The sequence below is a fragment of the Callorhinchus milii genome, unplaced genomic scaffold (assembly GCF_018977255.1).
Source record: "Callorhinchus milii isolate IMCB2004 unplaced genomic scaffold, IMCB_Cmil_1.0 Scaffold1, whole genome shotgun sequence".
Lineage (NCBI taxonomy): Eukaryota > Metazoa > Chordata > Chondrichthyes > Chimaeriformes > Callorhinchidae > Callorhinchus > Callorhinchus milii.
In genome coordinates, this window is record NW_024704742.1 from 95,178,798 (window position 1) to 95,190,905 (window position 12,108).

Consider the following 12,108-nt stretch of genomic DNA (forward strand, 5'->3'; position numbering starts at 1 on the left):
TGAAGTGTTGCTCTCCATAAAGTGTGCTATAAAAAGCAAGTTGTTATTGTTAAATCTAGCTATGGTTTGCTTAGGCATAGTAATACAATCCAGGCTCAGTATTTTGAATCCACGAGGGAAGATTAATTGAAGTTGCTTTTTTGTACTTGGCAGGGCAGCTCTACAGCAGAAATCTGTTGGGTTTTTTTTGCACATTGATTGTGTTAACAATTAAAAAAAATCTGAGCAATGCAGCAACAAATGGTTGGTGGAATGGGGAATGTGAGGGCTGCTTCTCATGTGAGAGAGGCAATGGACAGGTTTGGTGATTCCCAGGAGGGAAGAATTCACACCATTTTAAGATTAAGACAGGCTGACACCAATAAAAAAAAGACTATTAAACAAGCAAATTCATGAACCATCACATTTGTACAAATTCATTGATTATTTGCTTCATTGAATTATTCAGTGCCGAAATTAAATATATTCAAGCAGACAATTGTTTATCTAGTTGTATCCATGGAACACAGATCTATTATGTAAAAAGTTTTAATCCAAATTCTTCTCACAGCTATTTTGTAAACAGTGGACATTGTGTGCAGTGTGCTGATACGGAGCTCACAGTCTAATCACTGCCACAATAGCATCTGGTTTCACTGAGTCATCAATAACCATTTGACCCTCTGTGGCAGTATCAGTAGTTTGGTTCCTGAGCCAGGCAGGTCCACACGTCTCCAGGTCATTGCTGATGATAGACCAGCGAAAGGACTTGGAGGTGCAGACCAGTCATTGGGGACAAGGATTCTTCCCACTTGGCTTCAGTTACCCATGCAATCCAAAGCCCTAATAAGTAGGTGGTCCTAGCTGGACAAGTAGCGGGAAGTTTCTCAGACATACTCTTGTCAACCTACACCTAATACTCTCTGGAATTAGGTAAGCAGGGTGTGTCACTCCAAGAGGAGAGTGTGCCTTCCATTCCAGACACAGAGAATTCCCAATGTGTAGATGGCATACACATGTGGAACTCTCAATCTGGTTTGGATACTCTGAAACATTCTGATGGGTAACAACAACAACAAAATTACATTTTTATAGCGCCATTCACGTCGGGAGGACGTCCCAAAGCGCTGGACAGACAGAGTTTCGGACCCGAGCTGAGGGTCGGGGTGGGGGAGGGGAGAGGGGGGAGAGCAGGGTGGAAGCCGTAAGATCGAAAGCACGATCGAAGAGCACGGTCTTAGGTGGGTCTTGAAGGTGGCGAGGGAGGGGGAGAGACAGAGGGATTGCAGGATGGAGTTCCAGAGGGTGGGGGCAGAGTGGCGGAAGGTCCGCCCGCCAATAATGTGCCGAGCAAGGCGGGGACGTGAAGCAGGCAGAGCCCGCTGAGTGGAGGGAGCGAACAGGATGGTAGGGGTTTAGGAGTTCCGAGAGGTAGGGGCGAGCAAAGCCATGGAGGGCTTTGAAGGTGAGAACCAGGATCTTGAACTGTATCCTCTGTGTGCGGGACTGGCTTAGCAAGGTGAGAAGGTGCTGACCGGAACCAATCAGGAGAGCCTCGGTCTTGTTGAAGTTCAAATGAAGAAAGTTAGCTCTCATCCAGGACTTGATGTCTGACAGACATTATGTCAGCACAGCAGTGGTCCTAGCATCAAGGGTGGAAGCAGAGAGGTGGAGATGGGCCTTATTCCACATAAGTGTGGAATTTGACCTCATGTCTGTGGATGATGTCACCAAGGGGGAGCGTATAGATGTTGAAGAGGAGGGGACCAAGGACAGAGCCCTGAGGAACTCGGCACGAGACGGTTCGGGGGCTAGAGGAGAAGTCATTTGAGGAGATGAAGTACATGCGGTGTGAGAGGTAGGATCTGAACCAATCAAGGACAGAACCATGAAGGTTGAAGTGAGAGGAGAGGCGGTGGACGAGGATAGAGTGGTCGATGGTGTCGAAAGCAGCAGAGAGGTCAAGGAGGACGAGGAGGCAGAGGGAGCCCTGGTCGCAGATGGACAGAATGTCATTTGTCACTTTGATCAGGGCGGTTTCTGTGCTGTGGGAGGCACGGAAGTCCGATTGGAGAGGGTTCGAGAAGGGAGTGGGGGGAAGAGGAAGGAGCAAAGCTGAGAAGCAACAACTCGTCCCAGGACCTTGGAGAGGAAGGGGAGGTTTCAGTGCCTTGGGACGTCCTCTTAACGTGAAAGGCGCTATACAAATATAATGTTGTTGCTGTTGTTGTTGTTGTTGTTGTTGGAGATGGGACGGTAGTTAGAGAGTAGAGAAGGGTCCAGGGAGGGTTTTTTAAGGATAGGAATGATGACAGTAACCAAACAGCAGAAATGTTCTTATTGCTGTATCAATAAATGATAATATCAGGCTAATATGCTACGTGTGATTTTGATGCAGTCAAGTGAATGGAGTTTCTCTTGATGACCTCACTGACAATCCTCCAAATACAATTGGTCATTTACTCTGAGGCTGTTTATGGGACATTGCTGTGAGTAAATTGTCTGCTTCATTCATTTACAAATACACAGTCACTACACCTTGCAGAAAACAAATGCACATTGATAATTATAGGCATTATATCAAATGGAAGGATCATTATCAACATATTAACTATGGAAATAATGTTATTGCTGTGTTTTTCACTGTAGTACCACATACAAGGAGATGCAGTATTTTGATCATGAAGGTGGTCAAACAGCCTTTGTTATTCTGGAGTTGTCCTCCAGGTGGGGTTTCCACAAGCAAATTAACCTCAAACTGGTCCAGTTATTTTTACAGAGGTGTAAGGCAGCACTTGTAGATGAGATAACTCGAATCAAGACCTCACACAATCCGAACACAATCAGAAGCTCTCACCACTATTATTTTGTCTCACCTGCTGTGCTTCAGCTTGATCACAGATTGACGGGTTTCAGCTAACATATGGAAGCTAACTTCTGGCTCAAACTCTGAATACCTACTGTTCTGGCATTCACAATCCCATCTGTCACCATGGCAGCCGTAGCCGCAGTGTCACTATGTGTAACATTCATCACGAGTCTGTACATCACCTACAGGGGTCGACTGTCCTGTTGATTTGTAGTGGAAGTGCTGCCTGCTTAGTAGCCTCATGGATTGTTTTTCAAACTACCCTCCAGCTAATTCTGAGACCAAACTAGTTGTAATCGTTGTTTCCAAAATATTATTTGTAATATGCTCTGTGTGTACTTTGAATCACAGAATCACAATTACTTCACCCCATGGAATTGAGATCCCACAGTGACGAGCTGGTTTTGTTTCTGATCCATAAATCTTATTCTACAATTTTGGTTTGTATGAAGAAGCCCACCTGATCTCATACTTTCATAATACCCATCTTACTGTTCCCTCCCCCCATCACAGCATCAAGCTGCTTTTTAAATGAATCCAGTGTCCAAGCCACAACACCTTCCTGGTAACCTGTTCCAGTAGTTAATTACCCTTTGAAAAGGAAAACTTCCAGGTATCTCTAATGCCTGGACAAACAATCTCTTATGTTGTGGTGACCAGAACTATATGCAGAACGCAAGGTGTCATCTGACCAGAACACTATATAGCCTGAGTATGATGTCTGGTGGTGTCAACGTAACTGATTTAGCAATATAGTCCTGAGAACCCACACGCATACCTAAATCATCATAATCTTTGCCAGTGTTGACAGTGTTGGAAGAGTCCAGGGATGGATGTCTTGCATCCATGCAGACACATCACTAGCTTTTCCCTCCACCTTGATTATAGTACCTAGTATCAATGCTGCATTTCGGGAATATCCCTCTCGACTGCCAAAATCTTTCTTAAGACTGCTGTTTCGATGAAACATTAAACTTAGGTCCCATCTGCCTGTTCAGTTAGACTTTAAAGATCCCGCAACAAAATTCGTAAAGAGAATGGAGGTTCTGCTAGTGATCCTACAGTGACAACATTCATTTTAATCTTGCAACTATAGCTCTCCGCTCTCCTTTTCTCTTGTCTACTGCTTCAGTACAAAACATCCACCACCAGTTTTTTCTCTGTTAGCCATTATTTAATCCCAGTTTCACTCTTGCTCAACTCAAAATTTTCTCTGCAGCTGGATGACGTTGTAGTTACCTTTAAATACCAAGCATCTGATTAAGAAGCAGATTCACATCATTAACCCATGTGCTGTTTGACTGACTTTTGTATTATTTAGTCGTGACAAAGCCAATTCCTGGAAGCCACTTAAAGTACTTCAAATCCCAATTGGCTGCCGTATTTCGCCCACAAAATGTAGTGTCAATTCACTTTAAGGTATATTCTGTGAAGTGCTTTGAGATGTCTCGAAGACGTGTTAAGGTGCTTGATCAAATGCAAGGATTAGTACTATTACTATATTATTCGTGATACATTACTTACTGTATTTTTAGCACATGCCAATCTGGAAATGTTGGTACTGAGCCAGATCTGAAGTTTACTGCAAGGCATGATATACAGTTGCACTATGTTATTCACTTTGTGGCTGTTCGTGGGACTTTGTGCTGTACATTAACTGCTGCACTCTACTACAAAATACATAGTCATTAGATTTTAGAAAAATTCTGTGAAGCGCTTGAGGCATCCTCCAGATGTGAATGGCTTTCATCCTATTCATCTCTTAAGAATTACGAGGATGGGATTGAAGTAGATGACCTTACCATACTGACTTTACACCGCACCCCGTCCCCACTCCTGGCTCGGAGTCAGGCTCTGCCACTGTTAAGCGCTCTGAGACGCTATCCTGCATTGAGGATGCTATATAATTGCAAGTTGTTGTTGTTGTGTAGCACCAGCAGAAAAATTATGAGCTGAATGACCTTCTTTGCTTTAAACATTCTGTACTTCAACTAGCGCAATTGTTGTTTTGTATTTTGCTTATAATATTTTGAAAGACACTTTGTAAAAGAATAATAGCAATAATACTTAATTTGGTACAATGCTTAGAACATCACAAATGTCTCAAGGCACTTCACAAAGTTTCTGTAAAATATAGTGGCTGGTGTATTTGTAGGCAAACAAAGCCAAATTACACAAATTGTCCAACTGCCATGAAATAAATAATGAATTTCATATGGAGGATTGTTGGCCAGGGCACCAGGAGAAACTCACTTTCTTTTTGAATAATGGCATGGAATCTTTATTGTCCACCCAGGCAGACAAACCAGATTTCAGTTTATATTTCATCAGAAGATCAGTGCTTCTAACACCCCACAGCATTACATATTCTGTTTTGTCAGCTGGGTGTCTGACATATGTGGAAAGTTCCACATATGCATGCCACCTACACATGGAAATATCGTTGTGTCTGGAATGGAATGAGTACTCTCTCCTTAGAAGGATACACACTGCTTACCTAATGTATCAAGTATTAAGCACTGGTTGGCGAGAGCCTACTCTTGGGGACCACACATTACATTGGGGCTATTGAGAGAGTTTAACAGCTCTCTATCTCTGAGACCAGGGCTCCCTCCACAACCTCGTCCTCCTGGACCTCTCCACTGCATTCAATATAGTCGATCACACCATCGTCATCCACCACCCCTCCTCCATCATCCAGCTTAGAGAGACTACACTAGGCTAGTTTGAGTCCTACCTAACAAACAGCCTTCACTTTGTCTCTTCAAATGATTTCTCCTCCCACCCGCTAGGTCACCATGGTGTACTCCAGGGCTTCATCCTTGGCCTCCTCCTCTTCCTCATCTGTATGCTCCCTTCTTGGCAATGTCATCCGCAGACACAGGGTAAACTTCCACATATATGAGGATGACACACAAATCTATTTCTCCTCCTACTATAACTCCAGGTTCGCCGATGTTCTGTCAGCTTGTCTGGTGGACATCAGGGCCTGGATGAGCGAAAACTTCTTATAACTAAATGCTGACAAGACGGAAGCCATACTTCTTGGCTCCCGTCAACGTCTTCTGTCCTGCGGCTCTGACTTCCTCAACATTTCTGGCCTATCCCTCAGACTCACCGAACCGGTGTGCATCCTAGGCATCAGGTTCGACCCACAACTATCCTCCACCTCTGCCACATTGCCTGCCTGCAACCGTACCTTATACCAGATGCAATCGAAACATTCATCCCTGCATTCGTCACCTCCCAATTCGTTTTCAAATACCTTCATGCCCTACTTCTCTGACCTGCTTACCCCCCAACCCACACCCCGCTGCCTCCGCTTGACTGGCAAAGTGGGAAGAATCCTGATCTCCAACAACAAAGTGCATTTATATAGAGCCCCTCAAGCAGGGTAGTATCCCAGAGCACTTGACAGTGGCAGAGCATGATGCTGAGCTGGAGGAGGAGGTGGCCATAGGCACGGTCGAATAGGAAGGTCTTCATATGCGACCTGAAGATGGGGAATGAAGGGGCAAGGCAAAAGGAAAGACGAAGAATGTTCCAGAATTTTGGGGGGTAGTGGCTGAAAGCACGGCCACGAATGGTGAAACGAAGGGCACAAGGGACATGCAGAACACCGGAGCCAGTCGAGCTTCACAGGAATATAATAATCTGTGCATTTGATCTTTGAGACTCTCAAAGCTCTTCACAGAATATATACTGTAAACGTGAATTGACTGTATATTTTCGTGGAGGGATTATTACCTATGCTTAGCGATCCACAAATTGACGATTAACTGGGTTCCCACTTACTGCAAGGTAAACAGACGTTATGGAGTAAGGAACTTGCAGATTCCCGTACAGGTTTCGCCCTGCATGGAAATCAAACCTGGGTCCTCTCACTTGCGAGGCGTGTGCTATAAACAAAACTGTAGTGGTGTGACTGTGCATATTTTGTGGGCGAATGCAGCCAGCAATTTGTGCACAGCAATACTTAGCACCGCAGTCACCAGCAAGTGCCTTGCAGTACTGGCTCAGGAACTGGAGATCATCAGAGGGTTGACTCGATTCTGACTGTTCGTTGCCAGGCATGTCACACCAGCATATACCCAAGGAGATTCTACTTATCTATCCACAAGGATAGAGAACTACACTGGAGTGTAAGCATGGCGTATGAACTCAAGTCCTGCCGTGGATGGAAAACCACTTGTTCATTTATTTTAATGCTAACTCCCATCCTCTTTGCTGCAATTTACATTCAAACAGGCCTAAATTTTAGTACCAGGTGGACTCATTCCATTTTTGTTTTGTATGTTGCAGCATATTTAGCAAGAAACCACATAATAATAATAATAATAATCATAATCCTTGCATTTGATATAGCGTTTTTCACGTCTTCTAGACGTCTCAAAGCGCTTCAGAATATGCTATAAAGTGAATCGACTGTATATTTGTGGGGGAACGCGGCAGCCAATTGCTCACAGCAGTGTCCCACAAACAGTCGTGGATTGAAAATGACCAATGTATTATTGTTTTGGTTTTTGGATGGATTATTTTTAATAGTAAGGAAACCTGCCCAAGGTTTCGCCCTCTGCCTGGAATTGAACCAGGTGACTCGCTTGCAAGGTGAGTGCTCTAACCACTGAGCTACAGGATTCCACACATAGGCTGATTTCAAAGAAATTTGCAGATTAGAAAGATTCTTAAACTTGTTTGGTTAAAGATGGTGAGAGTATCACAATCCATGTTTTGTATACAAAATTGTAAAGAAACATTTATGTGGTGTAGTTAGCTCTCAGAACAATCAGTAATTTGTGTGCTTGCATCTACAACCTGTTTTTTCCTGATGGGCAGAATGTAGCTGGTGCTATGGGTAAATGGTGCAATTATAACAAAACCAGGGCATCAGGAGAAACTCACTTTCTTTTTGAATAATGTCATGGAATCTTTAATGTCCAACCAAGCAGACAAACCAGATTTCAGTTCAGCATTTCATCAGAAGATGACCTTCCTAAATCAGATAGAGATGGTATACATCTCAGTCCAACAGGAATTGATGTGATTCCTAATTATAGTTCTCTTCCCATATCTACTGGAACAATTCTTATCAAACTCACTGTAAGTGTGAATCATTTCTTCTTGAAGTTTAATTTCACAAATTATACAGAAAGGTTTTAAAAGGTGTTTATTTTTCAGAACTCAGCAGACATAGGAATGCACAAATGAAACTGGAAAATGTATTAAACTGTACATATTATACAAAAATTATAATAATTTATTACAATATATTATAATATAATATATTATAATATATCATTATTATAACAATTAAAAACAACTTTAAATAATCAAAATAATAGGGGAGGGTGGGCAGAGTCTCAAATTGAAGCTGTTCAGTTATTCAAAACAATCATCGTGTCACGTACACGGTGTTCTAAATCCCTCAGATTTTCTACACTTAATTTGCAGAGGGCCAAAATTGTAGTTTTGTTAAGAAAAGGATTAAATTCAACTGTCATCAGACAACAAAGGTCCACTAGATCCTGCTGACATTTCTGCAGACCCACAGTAATCCTCTGCCGTTGGCTAGGGTCTTTCATCAAATCTTTCATTTCAGCCACTGAGAAACCAATAAGGCTTCTCAAAATGTCATCACCAACTTCCACATCGATGTAGGCAGTGCCATCGGTAATTCTAGCTTTAATATTCCACGCTCCATCGGTGTTTGTAAGTTTGTCCAGTAAGGTAACAATGAAGCCCTTGACTTTTACCACAGTAACCATCTCAGGTTTCCTATCCAAAAGAATATTTAGGTATGTAAATGGAGGAGAATCTAATTCTAGAGAAAAGAGTTTGGAATTGTTTCCATTTATGTTCCTTTTATTAGCCACATTTCCTTGAGAAAGGCTACTTATATTGCTGGAAGAATCTGACCTTAGTTCAGATATATTTTCAGGATTAGTGCTGTGTTTCAGTTTGATATTAAATGGCTCACACTTCACTGAAGGTTTAAGCTTACATTCCAGGTTAATAGAAGCTGTATTTGGATTATTTGTTCTTTCCATAGAGCTATTGCTCTGTGTTGGAGTCACCCTGAGTGAATTTTGTGACTCTTGAGCATTTCTACTACTCACTGAAGATCCTGAGTTTTCACTACATATTCCCCATTTAATAGATTCAGCTTGGATTTGTAGTGGATTACCAGAAAAGTTATTAGTTGCTTGTTGATGCAATTCTGACCCTGTGATGGATCGATTTGCTATTTCTGTTCGCTGGGGTTCTTCTTCAAAGTTTTCATCCTGAAAGAATAAATCATCATCCATTTCATCCAATGGCAAATTATCAAAGTCATCATCATTAAAATCTAAAAATCCCTGATCTGAATCTTGCAATTCTCTCGATATTTGTGGTGTGTAGGACTCCACACTTGGGCTTCTGCTACTTAGAGCACTGATTCGAGGCTGGGTTTGTGAATAGTTTGTGGCGCTATTTAAGGTGCCATTTCTGCTACCATACCCACTTTCAGAATCCATCTGATTCAAAATCAAATCATCATCTTCATCAAAACCAGCCAACAGCTCTTCATCTGAGGGGCCTAAAAGCTGAGGTATGCCATCTGGCCTTTCAACCAGATTTTCGCCATTGTGAGTAGGTCTAGACACAACATTGTCATCTGACTCTCCAACCAGCCTGGCAAGTACTCTCTCTTGCAAATTTTCTTCCAAAAGGGATTCCACTTCACCGCCGAGCACCTTCAGGTTTTCAGGTTTAAGAAGCAGAACCCCTAAGCGACAGATGATATTACCGAACAGCAAGATTTTTGTGCCTGGTGGAAGGTTACTATGGAGAGCAGGAAGTTGCTTATACTCCATTCCCTGGAGCTCCTGTACTCCATCCGTTAGCTGTAGCATCAACATTCGGGTTGGTTTTGCTTCCCACGACCTCTGGGATATTTGTGTTGAAGTCATCAGTTCATTGGTGTTATCTTTTCCCCTGATCTTCTGCAGCTGAGAGTAAGCGGGCTGACTAATGTCCACTAATGAATCGATCTGCAAGCAGTAAAATCCATTTAATTCACTCTTGTGGACTTCTGAAATTCTGCTTGGCAAGATGGGGTACTCCAGATCTCGGAGATCAGTAAGAAGCCACTGCTCAAAAACCTGCTTATTGATTTGGGCTTGCATTAAAGCGGTACCTTGGTTTTCCTGCTGAATCCAATCTAAACATGCTTCAACCCAATGCGAAGGAACTTTGACATGCCACGTTGCCTCCAGCCAGGTTTCTACTCTCCGAATAATACCAGATGTCATCTTAACTGCTAAATATTATGTTGTGGCTTTATGAAACAGTCCAAACGTAATCTTCATGTCCAGGCCTGAAGGATTACAAAACAAAACTTTTTATAAAATGTTTACAATAGGGACAGTCTGATTTCATATCATCATTCCAATGACCATTTGTAAGTACTTATTATACAGGATTTATTAAACAGTTTATCATACATAGTTTATCATGCAGGATTTATAATATAATAATCCTTGCATTTGATATAGCGCCTTATCACGTCTTTGAGACGTCTCAAAGCGCTTCACAGAATATACTGTAAAGTGAACTGACTGTATATTTTGTGAGCGAAATTCGGTAGCACAACAGTGTCCTACAAACAGTCATGGATTGAGTGACCAATTTATTTATGTCTGTTTTGAAGGAATTATTACCCCCAGAAAAGCAATCGATCGACTAACAACCGGGTTCCTACTTACTGCTCGGTAAACAGAGCCGTGTGGAGTAAGGAAACTTGCTCAAAGTATCGCCCTGCCGGGCCTCGCTTAGTGCTCTAACCACTGAGCTGCAGGACTCCATCATGCGTTACAGGACTTATGATGCAGGGCTTATTATACAGTACTCTGGTCCCCTGGGGACCAAACAAAGCCTTATATCTTTGCATTGTAAGGGTTCTGACGAAGGGTCGTGGACCCAAAACGTTGACTCACTTTCCTTTCTCCATCGCTGCTGTGTTCCCAGCCACTTCTGTTTTTGTTTCAGATTTCCCGCCTGTGCAGCATTTCACGTTATATCTTATTTATTTGATGAATTTATTGAGGAGCAGGATAGGCCTGTTCGTCAATTTATAAACTTTGGGTATGAATTAAGGCAGAGCTAATTTTAACATCGACAAGAGAGTGGGACAATTGACGGTCTCGAACGACTTTTAAGACTGCGCTTTCCAGGCACGGGGCGATGCGGTGTATATCATAGTATCATAGAATTATACAGCACAGGAGGAGGCCATTCGGCCCATCGTATCTGCATATATATATATATATATATATAAATAAAGCACAGTGGTATATACATACACTCACATACACGCGCGTCTATGAACAGACTGCTGCTGAAACGTACACGGCTAAACTCTTGAGACTTCTTCACGCTGACAAATAAAATGTGCGAGCCGAGAGGACACAAGAGGGCCCGAGCTCAGGCCGCCACGGGTAGTGCAGGTCCGGCGGGGCAGGCCAGGCGCCGGGGCGCTCGCAGTCTCCTCCTAAAATGGCGGTTGAAAGGCGCGCGGGGCTGCCGCTGAAATGGCGGTTTAACCGCCGTGACTTTGAAATTTCGAATGAATGCGTGCGCCGCGCTGCCCCGCCGCCTGGTCTCGCCTCACCGCCGGAGGGGGGGGGGGGGGGAGGGGGAAGGTCCTGCCCGAGCCCGAGCCCAGCGCGTGGCACGCGCGGCATTTCAAACAAATTCACAATCACAACATGTATTTTCCAATAGTTCCCACTCTCTCTCCTTCTCTCTCTCTCCCTCACTCCGTATCCATCCGCAAGCAACCCGTTAACCCGCGCTTCGCCCAACCGATACGGTCATATTGTTTCACCAACCCCCGCCCGCCCCGCGCATTAATAGCAACCGATAAAAGTATTTCCCCCGTGAGAGGAAACTGACATACGTCTAATTACAATTAAAATGCACTTCAGCAAAAGGGCGCGTGCGTGCGTGTGTAAAAAAATAAATTCACTGCACCAATGCTGACGCAAAAAGTACCAATACTGCTTTTTTTTAAAAAAGCAAAAAGTACTTGGAAGGCAGATATTAAATTATAGCAAGCTTACTGCTACACGTTATATTATTGTATGTAAACAAAAATCTGTACCCTAACCAAAATCGTGCAGAATCTGCGCCCTGAATTTTCTTGTTTTGAGCACGTGCTAACCTGTTTAACCGCACATTATAAATGGTTCTGGACCGAGTCTCACTCCCCCCCCCCGCTC

The 12,108-nt window shown here is 43.2% G+C and overlaps 1 protein-coding gene across 6 annotated transcripts; it reads right to left on the minus strand.

The window, feature by feature from the left end:
* Positions 1–8,149: 8,149 nt before the first annotated feature.
* Positions 8,150–12,106, minus strand: rmi1 (RMI1, RecQ mediated genome instability 1, homolog (S. cerevisiae)). Of its 6 annotated transcripts, none has more exons than XM_007906811.2 (2): positions 12,051–12,106; positions 8,150–10,205 (listed from the first exon to the last, which is right to left on the minus strand). In XM_007906811.2, exon 2 carries the CDS (start codon positions 10,138–10,140, stop codon positions 8,224–8,226), a length of 1,917 nt encoding a protein of 638 aa, XP_007905002.2. In that variant the 5' UTR covers positions 10,141–10,205; positions 12,051–12,106; the 3' UTR covers positions 8,150–8,223. The 6 variants fall into 6 exon arrangements, with proteins under 6 accessions (XP_007905002.2, XP_007905003.2, XP_042189376.1 ...); XM_007906812.2 differs by having other exon boundaries at positions 11,997–12,060; XM_042333442.1 differs by lacking the exon at positions 12,051–12,106 and adding an exon at positions 11,237–11,334.
* Positions 12,107–12,108: the final 2 nt, after the last annotated feature.

Coding starts and splice junctions, on each gene's coding strand:
- rmi1 (XM_007906811.2), bottom strand. CDS start 10,140: ATGACATCTGGTATTATTCGGAGAGTAGAAACCTGGCTGGAGGCAACG.